The sequence below is a fragment of the Pongo abelii genome, chromosome 19, assembly GCF_028885655.2.
Source record: "Pongo abelii isolate AG06213 chromosome 19, NHGRI_mPonAbe1-v2.0_pri, whole genome shotgun sequence".
NCBI classification, from domain to species: Eukaryota; Metazoa; Chordata; class Mammalia; order Primates; family Hominidae; genus Pongo; species Pongo abelii.
In genome coordinates, this window is record NC_072004.2 from 52,238,697 (window position 1) to 52,252,581 (window position 13,885).

The following is a 13,885-nucleotide window of genomic DNA, read 5'->3' on the forward strand; positions in this document are numbered from 1 at the left end:
TCCACTTCCGTATTCTTGGCATGTGTTTTTCATCATCCTCATAACATGCCTACATACTCCCTATCCACACACCCAATAGTAAGACCTATTGTACCCTCAAATCTTATCTGGAACCACATTATTAATATTCCATAGAAAACTACAGCTCCATTTCAGCAAAGGTCAGCCCTCATTAAAAGTTACTGAAAGTCTCAGATTCGTACTGCCTTTCAGACCATTTCCTACCATCTTCACCAAGGAGATGCTCTAGAGTGAACTGAGAAATTTCATTTAGCAGCCACAGGGGTAGGGATGTGTATATGTGCTAGGCTGTTGAGTCTAAATGCAGAGGCTCCCCTAGAACAGCCCTTGGTTTGAATTTATCTTGTGTTGGGACATTTCCGAATAGAAGTGATTCTGAGGGTGGTTTCCCACCATATTTAGAGAGTAAATATCAAATCCATAGAGTCTCACATTTAACTCGTAGAAGAATCAGATTTCCCCTGCTCTCTGTGTTTGTTTCTAGTTTTTTCCCCAATGTCTTGATTTGGGATTGGAAAACAAATGGCTAGCTATAATGTTGACATACATTGGGTTCTTATGTGACTCATGTTTTATCAGGCTAGGAGGAATACCTGTGGGAGTTGTTGCTGTAGAAACCCGAACAGTAGAACTAAGTATCCCAGCTGATCCAGCAAACCTGGATTCTGAAGCCAAGGTAGGCCACCTCAAGTACACTGGGGGCTGTGCTTGGAGGGTTTTTCTCTTCGCAGTGCCTGTGAATACATCGGGAACATTGCAAACCATCAGTTTTAGAGGGAAGGGCATCAGCAGCCTTGAATGATTTTAGAACATCATGTGCTCACTTTTAAGGTGAGTCTAAACGGACTAGAAGCTAAATCTGCCTCAAAAATTAAATAAGTCTTTACTGTAGTCTTCTCGATGCTAGAAAATAGTATACTTTTGTTGGGGAGATGGTCTTACAGAAAGGCAGCTGAGATAATACTGAAGGCTCTTTGGTCCCCTATTCTCTGAGTATACATATGGAAGAGCTACAGCTAGAGTTAACGGTGAAGTCTGCCCTAATGCCAAGCGTGAACACCACAGCCCTTTTTTTTGAGACATGGTTCATGGCCCAGGCTGGAGTGCAGTGGTGTGATTTTGACTCACTGCAGCCTGGACCTCCTGGGCTCAAGGGATCCTCCTGCCTCGGCCTCCCAAAGTGTTGGGATGAGCCACTGTGCCTGGTGCCATTTTTTTTTTAAAGGATGGATTCTATTTTCACATCCTGACACCATTCAGGAAGTGAGGGGTCGGGGAGGCCAGGGAGGAGACTATTCAGCAGTGTGACATCAATTGTCTCTTCGTTAGCCACAGTACAGGAAAATGCTATACTAAGCACAAAGGTGAAAGGACTGGGAGACTATGTACAATTGACTTGCTTTAAAGAGTAACACAATGGAGCCATTTTAAGTAGCTTTTGAGAAACCTAGAACAAGGGTTCTTAGGACTGCATTCTTCCCTTTTGACTACACAGTTGTTATAATCAGGACTTAAAAAGAATAGTATTTGACAAGGTCAAAGATCGAGGATCCTTTCTTCTTTTTTACTCCAAACATGATGATCTTGATGAACAATAGTTTTTGTTGCTCTGATTTTTAGTTTTCAGTTTTAAATAAGTAAAATCTTGTTCACCTTGGAGAGATTTCCCCCTGGAGCTGTGTTGTTAATTGTGTCTTCTTTGACTTTTCCCAATAGATAATCCAGCAGGCTGGCCAGGTTTGGTTCCCAGATTCTGCGTTTAAGACGTATCAGGCCATCAAGGACTTCAACCGGGAAGGGCTGCCTCTGATGGTCTTTGCCAACTGGAGAGGCTTCTCTGGTGGAATGAAAGGTGACTGGCCCGCCTGTGGGCTGGAGGGGCATCACTGATTACTGGGCACTCTGCGGCAGAGGGAGGGTGTAGATTCAGCAGAATCTGTGGGTGTCCTAATAGCCTAGGCTTTTTGGGGACTCTACCCTCTCTGAGACATCTTTTGAGTTGCAACTTGAATGGAAAAAAGTACATTTTATAATTCCATACAGAATTTCAGAATAATCTACTACTAGTGTTATTGAGGTGACCTACTGTTGTGGATCTCGCTCTCACAGGTGGATGCTGGACCATTCTGATGGTGCTGGGGAAATAGGATTGTGACTCTGTCCCTCTTTTCTGGGCATATACTTTGTTGGTGTTATTCCTAATGTTCTACAGTGACCAAGACAGATACAGAAATTAGCATTTACTGGAAGAAAATGAACAAATTCAATACCAGAGGCTGTTCTTTGTGGCAATTTGTGCTATGTTGTATTATTATCTAACAACAGCCCTGGGCCTGTGGCTCCAGCATATTAGACCTTATTATAAAGGCTCTACTCCATGCTATGGGAATTGCTAAGTAATTAGGCAGCCAGTATCACCATTTACGGAGAATCCTTAATGCGTAGAGCGACTGTGGACACTACAGGGAGAGCCAAAGGAAACACTGCCTCTTACAGTAGTGAAGCCCTCTGTCCCATGGCCAGAGAATTCATGGCCATGCTAAGCCAGAGACTACATACCTGGAGGGTATGAGAGTATGCTAAGTATCAATTCCATCTGACTTGGGGAGAATTTGGGGTTCTAAAGCAATAGGATAGGGCCAGGCGGGGTGGCTCACACCTGTAATCCCAGCACTTTGGGAGGCTGAGGCGGGTGGATCACTTGAGGTCCAGGAGTTTGAGACCATCCTGGTCAACATGGTGAAACCTTGTCTCTGCTAAAATACAAAACTTAGCTGGCGTGGTGGTGGGCCCTTGTAGCCCCAGCTACTCGGGAGGCTGAGGCAGGAGAATCACTTGAACCTGGGAGGCAGAGATTGCAGTGAGCCAAGATTGTGCCGCTGCACTTTAGCCTGGGCAAAAGGGTAAGACTCCGTGTCAAAAAAAAAAAAAAAAAAGGAAAAAACAGTAGGATAGGTTAGGGGAAGGAGGGAGGAGTAGAAACTGTTGGAGTAAATAGTGATTAGAAAATGCTTAGGATGGCCAGGCGTGGTGGCTCACGCCTGTAATCCCAGCACTTTGGGAGGCCGAGGTGGGTGGATCACCTGAGGTCAGGAGTTGGAGACCAGCCTGTCCAACGTAGTGAAACCCTGTCTCTACAAAAAATACAAAATTAGCCAGGTGTGGTGGTGCATGCCTATAATCCCCAGCTACTTGGGAGGCTGAGGCAGGAGAATCACTTGAACCCAGGAGGCGGAGGTTGCAGTGAGCCAAGATTGCACCACTGCACTCCAGCATGGGCTACAGAGCAAGACTCCATCTCAAAAAAAAAAAAAAAAAAAAAGAAAGAAAAAGAAAAGAAAATGCTTAAGACATACAAAATGTGAAACAATGAACTCTCAATAGGACACTTAAAAATAGCTTAGGGCAGAAGCACCCCCAGCCTATGAGGGAGGAAATGCCTGGGGAAACTACCAGATGGTCAGTTATGTGGCAAGAGGGATTTGAAATTTTTGCCGACAATTTTTCCTTACTTGTCTAGGAAGAGCCCTGTATGGCCAGGCCTCCTTGGCAAAATGTAGACTAGGTTGATTTTGTGTGTGTGTGTGTGTTTTTTTTTTTTTTTTTGGTTGAAAAGTTTACCTTTGCCTGTATTTGCTGGAGAACTACCACATTTTATACTTTTCTTGGGGGAGACTTGGACTATATATCCAAATTAATATTTGTATATATTTTTTAGATTATCAAGGTGAATTATTTTTTGACCGAGATAATAAATTAGTGGAAATACCGTGAGAAATTGAGAGTATACGGTTAAGTCAATCCTACACATTTTTATTGAGTTCTGTGTGTTAGGAACTATGCTAGCCACTTCAGAGAACAAAAATAAGTCAAAATAAGTCAGAAACAATACATTGCCTCACAGAGACAAGAAAAATGTCTTGAGCAAAATGATAAAGCCATAATGTATAAACAAAATACCAGGATATTCAAAAGAAGATGGTAGTAGTATATCAAAGGGTAGGGGGGCCTGAAACCCCCTCATTCATATATATGAGGTTCATTCAGCATTAGATTTCACTTGATCCCAAATTCCTTGGCTCTAATGTTTTTGTTGAGACCTGGGAGAGAATGCTATGCTATTACTCCTTACTTATCTCTTTGTGGGGGGCCCATTGAGAATGTACTCTTCCTGACATTACTTCAGAGTGTCACCCTGGATATTTTATCCTAACTGGAGTTCAGAGTTCAAAAGTTTCCAATGTGCCACTTCTGGGAAAAGCTTCAATTCTGCTACATATTTTGGCTCAGGCCCAGATTGGCTGCCGCACTGTAACAATAAGAACAACAATTAAGATTCATTGAGCTCTTTTCACCAGAAACTTGTGCTAACAATTTTACATGTATTATCTTACATAATCATCACAAGCACCTCTAAGGGGTAGGTTATATTGTTATCCACATTTTACATAAATTAAGATTTATGTAAATTAGGTTAAGTAAATTTCCCAAGCTCATTCAGCTAAAAAATGGCAGAGTTGGGAAAGGAAGGTGGATCTGTCTGACTCCCTGTAACACAGTTGGCTGATGTGATGTAGCTCCCTGTAACACAGTTAGAGCCTAAAACCAGAACTAGATCTACTAGAATATCCCTATAACAGAATGTCAAGGTTCCTGAAAAAGTTATTATCCACCTACTTCCCCTCTACTTTGGGGATGTCCTTGGTTATTGTGAAAAGAAATTTCAAGAGCTCAGAAATGAGTTCATTTTTTATTGTGGTAAAATATACATAATATTTATCACTTTAATTATTTGTAAGTGTACAATTCAGTGGCACTAAATACATTCACAGTGTTGTGTAACTATCACTGGTATCTACACCCAAAACTTTTCATCATCCTCAACATAAACTCTATACCCCTTAAACAATAAGTACCCATTCCTTTCTCCCCGCTGCCCTTGGTCTGAAATGAGTTTTTGGCCTGATATATAGACCAGGGCAAGTTCTGTCTTAATTTTGGTGCTGATGCATCCTTTTACACCTCGTGTAAGACAAATAAGACTTAGGGAAGATAGAGATCCCTGTGAAGGTAGGAAGGGGAGGAACAGTGCCTTTCATATTTACATACAGGTCAGGGTGTTGTATTATCTCATGTAAAGGGACCTAAACTGAGGGCCTCTTGTCATTCTTCACATCCCTTGGGGAGATGTTTGCAGTTTTGGTTTCAATACTGGCTGGGGATTATGCAGGGAGGGAAAATAAACAATTATGCCATCCCTCAGTGCACACAAACACACAGCCAGGAGCCGACTGCACTGTGGGTAAAATGACTCCAAAATTGTGTGTAATGAGTAGGAAAAGATTAGAGACAGCTCTTGCTATGCTGAAAATTGACATTAGTGAAGGGAAAAAAAAAACTCTTTACTAGTCGGCCTAGGAGGTCTAATTCGAGCAGTAAAAATATAAATAAATAAATAAAAGCACGTCAAGATGGTATTGGTGCTTTTTTTCCAATGAGCTCTATCTGGCCGGAAGGCTATTCAGCATAATGCAAAATTAAATTATAAAAACTGGCTGAATATTTAGATGGAAGAGCCATTTGGAAGCAGTTTATTTAGACGAACCAGCAATGACCCACAACAGGGAGACATCAAGCGTGAAATTTACTAGAAATTAGCACCAGGGTCCCAGCCTCAGCATGAATAGCTTGATAGGATGCAAATCCCAGTGATATTAAGCTGCCTCACTGCTGGTGCTACAGGGTCACTCTCAGTTGGCTTTTCATGTTATACTTACTATCTTTTCCTGGGACAGGTTATAAATAACAATAAAAAAAATTTATTGAAAACTTTAACTGGAATGAAAGTCTATTTTAAAGTCTCTGATTACTAGGATGTTGAAATACAGTGTCAGCCGATCATAATGAACTAAGGACAGACATTATGTATATGTAGCTTGTGTATGGCTAATGTTTACCTTCAGTTTCTAACAGATGATCTTGCCCAAGCCAATAAGATCTGTTTCATTTTCAAGAGTGTGGGACACTGTAGAAACACTGTGCCACCCTGTTCCCTTGTTTGATACACATGGCTGCCACAGTTTATCCATGTTTATAACAATAAAAGCCCTAGGCAGGATTGGTGCCTAGGTGCTGAGAGCACACTGCAAAGGTTGTGTGTGATCACCATTCATGCAGATGTGCTTTGCCCAGCATGCTAGAAAACTCCAAGCTCCCGCCTCTCCAGTGAGGGAACCTATCAGTATTTTCCATTCCCAGTTGCGTTTCTCAGGGCCTGAGAATTGACAGCATATGCATAGCTTTAAAATTCTGTAGACTGATTTCCAACCTAAACCCTTGGGGATCGCCCCTCCCCTGCTGCTATTGGCTGTGCTTTTGCTCTGTCTCTTAAATAGGAAGGGATTTCACACAATTGTGTGTCAGATTGTTGCCAAGTGTTTCAACCTGCCTTTCAAAATAAGTGGTTTGGGGCAGCTGCAGTTCAGTCTGAGCATGTTGATTACAGAGTTTATTTGTGTGTTTGTTTATATTTTAATAGCCTGCCTTTTGGGTGTTTTGATGGTTGGGCTGTGGGTCTATAGGTGTTCCAAGTAAGATGGAGGCAATATATTAGTCCCAAACATGTCAGCTTTAACAAACCCTGATGCTCCTTTCCTACTCACAGTCTTGGGGCCAAAAAATACTTGTTTGGCAGTCAGATCCAAGCCTCACACAGGCTGATAGTGTTATCAGTATAGTTTTGAACATTTCTGAACACAGAGGAAATCCAGCAACAGTTGGGAATATTCAATCATGTATTCAAGTCTCTTTTTCTGGTTTTATTTTACTCATCATATTAGATGTTGGAAAGCAGAGTACCTCAGTCTCATGCTGTCTCTCCTAGCAGTAAGAATGAAGTAGTAGAGGCTGGGCACAGAGGCTCACACCTGTAATCCCAACATTTTGGAAGGCCGAGGTGGGCGGATGGCTTGAGCTCAGCGAGTCCAGTCTGGGCAACGTGGTGAAACCCTGTCTCTACAAAAAATACAAAAATTAGCTGCGCATGGTGGCACACACCTGTAGTCTCAGCTACTTGGGGTGTTGATGGAGGAGGATCGTCTGAACCCAGGAGGCAGAGGTTGCAGTGAGCTGAGGTCGTGCCACTGCACTCCAGCCTGGGCGACAGAGCGAGACCCTGGCGCCCCGCTCCCCACCTCAAAAGAAAAAAAATCAAATGAAGTAGTAGAATGTGGACATTAGGGCCAACAAGATCTAGATTTGAGTCTTATCTCCACCACTCACTCTTATTTAAGCCTCAGTTTACTCACCTGCAACTTGGATATATAAATAAGATAATGTTCTGATGATTAAATGATTTATATGTGTGTATATATAATCATGTTCCCTGGTACACAATAAGCTAGCCATGATGATGACAAAAAGGAGCCCACGTCCATTTCATAAAAGTAAAAATCGCACACACACACTCATCTTCATTCAAAACTGTTTGCATATACCATGAAATCTAGTATTTTTTTTAAATAGATGAATGAAAATACATTTTAAATAAAGTCTCCCCTTCTTTTTGGGATGTCAATCTGTTAATTATAATGCAGAGATAGATTTTGTTGTAGCTAAGTCTTTAACAAGAAGAAGTGAGTAAAAGAGCTGGAAACTTTGTCTTCACTTACCTCTAACTTTTTTTTTCTTTTTCAGGTAGAATGACTTTTGTGCTGTCTTTTATTGCTTTATTTTCTCCTTTTATCTATACCTTCCATTTCCTGTCTTTGCATGATATCATTGAGGGACACTCTTTTCTGTTACTTGTTCTGAGACTGTACTCTTGGCAGCACTGAAAAATGTACTGCTAATTACACAATTATTTTATTATGTAGCACTGGTTGAAATATCCACTAAAGAATTAATTTAGTTAAAATAATTTGAACTGAGCAATTATTTTCATAACTACAGAATTAGCATAAAGCGCTTAAAGTCCTTTATTCCCTGCTCTTCATACAGCAGTTGTGTAATTAGCAGTAAATTTTTTTGGTGTTAGCTTTTCTCCCAAAGGAATAAATGTCTTCACCCTGATCATATACATGGAGTATATAATCATACACATTCCACATAGAGTAGGGAGTATTTTCTGGGGCAACTTGGAATTTCTGAAGTCTTCACAGACACACCAGGTTGGGGCAGTGGAGTATGTGCCTTACAGTGAACTATACTCACTGATGGTTTGTATATTAAGCCATTTTTACTTTGGAGAAGGTGGCAGTTTAATTTACCAGTAACTACAATGAAAGCAATTTCTATTTGGTTTGCTCTTAACTTCCTGAAAAATGCTTCTTTGCCTTGGATTCCCGGAATTGATTTATTCCAAATTGAGATCCTCTCTTTGATAAGAAAGTTTGATCTCAGTTGAACCTGTTATTCGGTATTTAGAAAGCATCCATTGTGGCTCCACTGAAGTACTCATTAAACATCTGGACTCATAAACCTAAAGCTTTAGCAATGGACTTCAGTGAGCTGGGAAATGGGAAGTCCATAAAAAGTTGGGAAATAAATAACTGATCCAGTTTTCCAGGGACTCACTTTATGTGTACATCATGGGTCCTTTCCTTCAGGCTGCTCCTGGCTTTGGAGGGATTACAAAATGTACTTTTTTTTTTTTTTTTTTAAGGCAGGGCCTCGCTCTGTTACCCAGACTGGAGTACAGCAGCATGATCACAGCTCACTGCGGGTCTCGGCCTCCTAGGCTCAGATCCTCCCACCTCACCCTCCTGGGTTGCTGGGACTATGGGAATGTGCCACCATGTTTTGCTAATTTTTTTGTTTTTTGTAGAGATAGGGTCTCTCTCTGTTGGTCTTGAACTCCTGGGCTCAAGCGGTTCTCCCACCACAGCCTCCCAAGGAGCTGTGATTATAGGTGTGAGCTACCATTCCCAGTCTACAAAGCATAGTCTTTAGCAGAATGAAGAGGTGGTTCCTCTCTTGTTTTTTGTTTATTTTGTTTTATGTTGTTTTTGAGACAGGGTCTTGTTCTGTCACCCAGGCTAGAGTGCAGTGGCAAGATCATGGCTCACTGCAACCTCGACCTCTTGGGCTCGAGTGATCCTCCCACCTCAGCCAAGTGACTGGGACTGCAGGCATGCACCACCATGCCCAGCTAATTTTTTATTATTTGTAGAGACAGGTTCTCACTATGTTGCCCTGGTTGGGTCTCTTCTTCTCATGTGGCTGTGTGGTATTTCCTAAGTATTTTTTAAATTTTTCTCTCACTGGTACCCTATAAAAATGCAACTGTTAAAGAATTTGTTTTTCTTTCTCATTATATTCTTTCCAGAGTATATAACTAATTTATTCAGCATTCATTCATTCAGCAGCTATTTGTTGAGCACTAACTATGTTCAGGCACTGGGCAGGGCTATCGGGATACCAAGATGAAAAATAGTTTTTGAAGATAAAATTTTTAAAGGATCAATTTCCATTAGCTGCACATTTGAAGAACTCATCCTATGCTAAGCATCATGAGAATAACTGAAAAGAGGTAGAATAGTTCCTTCCTTTAGTAAACTTAATGTAGTGGGAGAGCACATATTGACATGAAAAATACTCAACGTTTGTAGAGCAAATGTGAATTAATGTGGTGAAACCTGAGTACAGAAATTCAGAGAGGATATAAAATGGAAAGGCAATCTGGAAGACTTACACACTGTATCTTGTGAAAGACAGTGCATCTCTCTGTTGCTGTCCTGTGCTTTTGAAGATCCTCTGGAGTCTTGAATGGGATACAGGTCGATACTCCCTTTAGTCTTTAGGGTGGCCAAACAGGAGGCATCGTATGAGGAGGCTATTCATGGCCAGAGGTCCTGAACAGTGTTTAAAAGTACTGCTTTGAGGAAGAGAAATTTCATGATTTCTAATTTGTCTCATTCTCCGTAGATATGTACGACCAAGTGCTGAAGTTTGGTGCTTACATTGTGGACGGCTTGAGGGAGTGCTCCCAGCCTGTGCTGGTTTACATTCCTCCCCAGGCTGAGCTGCGGGGTGGCTCCTGGGTGGTGATTGACTCCTCCATCAACCCCCGGCACATGGAGATGTATGCTGACCGAGAAAGCAGGTAGCGTGCCTTCCACATTTCCATTCACTGCCTTTAGGGACCCTGTAGCTGTTGGTTTCTTCCTGGAGAATGTTATAGCCATGGCACTATAGCACCCACATCCTGTGATTCCAAACCAAAGCTTTTTCCTTCCATTACAGTCCAGGTCCTCACTCTAGCATTTTAGGAAGCTGAAGACCATGGTGTTTGTAGCACCCAAAAAACTGTAAGGGAGAACCTCAGGCTTGTTGGGAGGTGGTACCTGAAACTACCTAAATAAAACAGATCTAATCTGGCATTCTTTCGTAATCTGTTCTCACCTCTTTCCTAAGTAAACTTCAAAACGTATTTGACATTTTCCAAGGAAATTCTTACCTCCAGTCATTTTAATGGACCGGCCACTTCTCTCTTGTCCCCCCAAATTCAGCCTTCTATGTCAAAGGCTGCTTAGGAGAGTCCAGTAGTTTCACTGTCAAACCTCTAGGCTAAGAGGCTTATTATTTACATTCTGTACTTAGGGGTTTATTATTTTTTAAGTCCTAAACTCATCTGATATCAGATCAGAGACAATTCCTCTACAGACTTTGGAATCAGACTGTCTGGTTTCAAATCCAGTTCTGCCTCTTGTTATATTTGGACAAGTCTCATAACTTACTAAACCGTAGTTTTCTCATCTGTAAAATGGGAATAATCACAGAACCTTACTACATAGTAGATGGAGACTAGGCATAGGATTGTTGTAAGGATTTATACATAAGTGATTAGAACAGTGCCATGTACATAGTAAACATTAGCTATAATTTTTTTAAACTAGAAAGCTATGGGTTTTTTTTTAAAGATGTTTGGGGTAAAGTTTCTGGGGACTGAACATCATTAGTACGCACTAAAAGTAACCCTGAGACCTTTGACTCTGCTCATTTCCATAGCACTGGGCAGAATGTTTTACCTCCTACTTGGCCTGGCTTAGTGTGTCTGATCAGTGTCCTACAAGCAGACTGACAGCTGTGGTATAGGTGAGATAGATAGATAGATAGATAGATAGATAGATAGATAGATAGATGGGTGGATAGTATTGATGAAGTATTGCCCTTCATCATTGTACATCCTACGTGATGGAGGTGGTTCCCCTGTCACTGTGCCTACAGCATTTTTTTTCCCTGGAAAATAATGTGATTCCTGTTACTCTTAACAGCTGTAGGTGGTGGAATCTGTATTCTTCTCCCTTTGAAATGGAAGTCGACTGGTGTGGTAATGAGAATTATTTTAATTGCTTTTTGCCAGGCCTTTCTCATACCTCACTTAGACACTTCTCTGGTGCCTACTATTCTCCCCGGGGAGATGTCTGTTAACCATAGGTGGGCAAAATGATAATGAAGCTATTTCCTGGTCCACAAATTGTAACTGGCCTCATTCTGTTGTCTCCTTCCTTTAAAGTGCCTCTATTTCTGTTTTGTTTTCTTTCTTTCTGATCCAGGGGATCTGTTCTGGAGCCAGAAGGGACAGTAGAAATCAAATTCCGCAGAAAGGATCTGGTGAAAACCATGCGTCGGGTGGACCCAGTCTACATCCACTTGGCTGAGCGATTGGGTATGTCTGCTTGTCCTTCTGGCAAATCAATGAGCCATTCAGCTGATTTGTGATGAGTGCATTCATAGGCCAAGGGAGGAGGCACTGAAGCATTTGATCAAATTCATGATAATCTTTATTTACTGTCCTCTATATGGTAAGAACTCTGGTAGAATGAAATAGTGTGTATAATAGGGAAAGTGAGCCCTAAAAAAGCAAAAGTCACCTGATTTTTTTTCCTGATATTTCCTTAGAGTACAAAAAGCCCGTCTTTCTAAGATGTCCTTGTAGAGAATGATTAGCTAGAGTTGCTGCTGGGGGCAGGCCTCACCAGAGAATATGCTAGATTTAAATATGTCCTGTTTCTGCTTGTTTCTTTGGACAGCTCACTTCATTTCTGAGAGATGGGATAGAGAAGCAGGAGTCTTTACCCAGGCGGTGTTCCGGGGTCATCCTGAGCTAGAGAAATAGAAGTAAAGATTGCACACTGTGTGCTTCCAAACAGTAGCTGCCGCCAGAATAGCCCTGAGAGCAGGCGTGCTTAATGCTTCCAGCCATTACTCTGTTGCTCATTTGTTTTCAGAGCTTTTGGAAGCCACTTGCGATTTGAACATAGGACTAAACCATGGGAGTCCTGTGTTGAGTCCAGAGTCTAAATGAGTTTCAGATTCTTTTAAAACACTGATTTTCTGCCCAGGTCTCCCATTGAGCCCCTTGCTATGTTAGTAAAGATAATTGCTCGAGGTTCTTTTGTCAGTTGGTTTGTCTTGTTTTTGTTTTTTTCTAAAGGAACAGAGATTGCCTTTAAAAGGTAGTGAAACTCAGTGAATGGAGAAGAGAGATGCTAGCTCATTTATGTTCCAAATGGTAATTTAATTAATAGAGTACCATTTGTGGACTGTATATCCCCACCATCCAGAGACAGAAAAATCCCGTTTACCTACACTGTGGAGACTGTACATCCAGGCATTTGGAGCCCTGAGCCAGGTTGCCTGCCAAACACTGTGACTTGGGTTACAAGAAACCCTGTTTGTGTCCCATTGTTTGCCACTGGGTAACAGCCACCAATAACTCTAACTCACCACAGTCTGATCCTTTTATGGGGAATGCACACATACAAGAAATGAGAGTTGTTTCTAAAATCTATTGCCACCCAGAATTGTTGAGGTGGTTTTTTTCTGTTTTCCAAACAGAATAATTACTTCTGACCAACCCCATACGCTTTAATTAAAGTAACTGCAGCTCAAGAGCAAGTTACTTACAACTGTACATAGAGAGAGCTCTAAAAGCTTCAGCCACTGATAAGCATCTCACTTAGATGGCTCATAATTGCTCCCAGCATCCCCCGATTGTTGCCGCTGTGTTTACCACTAATTCCATACAAAGGCAGCAATGCCACAATTGCAGGACACAGCAAATTGCATCATTTTCCTTTTTCTTTTTTTCCTGTTTTTCTTCCTTTTTCTTTTCCTTTTTTTTTCTTTTTTTTTTTTTTTTTTCTTTTTGCTGGTTTTCTTTCTGGCCAATTTAAAATTTGTCAAAGTCGGTCTTCTTCTGGATCACTGCCCTTTGATATTTCGCGCACTCCATTTGCCACAAACAAGCCGCAGGGCCGCAGTTCATGCTGACTCTAGCAGAAGCAGAGAGAGCTCCATTTATCTTACACTGCCTGCTGAATTCCTACTCATTAACTGGGGGTTCACTGCCTCTTTTTAACCCCCCAATGGCTGTTATCATCCCTTCAGAGTAACTGGGTGGTAGGGAGAGGGATCCTTTCTCCGTTTGCAGAAGGACTGGATGGTGAGGGGTGTGGGGATAAAGCTTCTTTCTCTTCAAGGAAAGTGATGTCGCTCCCACCTTCAACCAGCACCTTTTAACTTTTGAAGCACATGAAGGGGAGAGGGAGGAGACTCCCAAGTGATAGCCGTTTAATCATTTGTTACAAATCATCTCATTATCAATTTCCTATCCGCATTGGAGAAAACCATATTTATTTAACCTTGACCAAAATGGCACTTGAAAAAGGACCCTTAGTCTGCTAAATGTGAAGCAGGCTCTGGCCTAGGGCAGCTTGAGAACATGAGCAGTGGACTTGGAATAAGAATAATGAACTACGAGTCTTGTAAATTATTTAACTTCTCCGAACATCAGTTTTTTTCCAACCATAAAATCGAGATCACACCTCTGCCTAGCTAATATGAGGAGCAGATGAGCATG

At 41.6% G+C, this 13,885-nt stretch overlaps 1 protein-coding gene across 14 annotated transcripts in view; it reads left to right on the forward strand.

The window, feature by feature from the left end:
* The window catches only part of ACACA (acetyl-CoA carboxylase alpha), a 335,341-nt gene that overhangs the window by 297,287 nt on the left and 24,169 nt on the right, over positions 1 to 13,885 (forward strand). For all 14 annotated transcript variants that reach the window (XM_024234623.3, XM_054536750.2, XM_054536755.2 and 11 more), the window contains 4 exons: positions 601 to 697; positions 1,738 to 1,873; positions 9,946 to 10,123; positions 11,577 to 11,689. In XM_024234623.3, the coding sequence (XP_024090391.1) occupies positions 601 to 697; positions 1,738 to 1,873; positions 9,946 to 10,123; positions 11,577 to 11,689 (524 nt within the window). The remainder of the gene's footprint in view (positions 1 to 600; positions 698 to 1,737; positions 1,874 to 9,945; positions 10,124 to 11,576; positions 11,690 to 13,885) is intronic.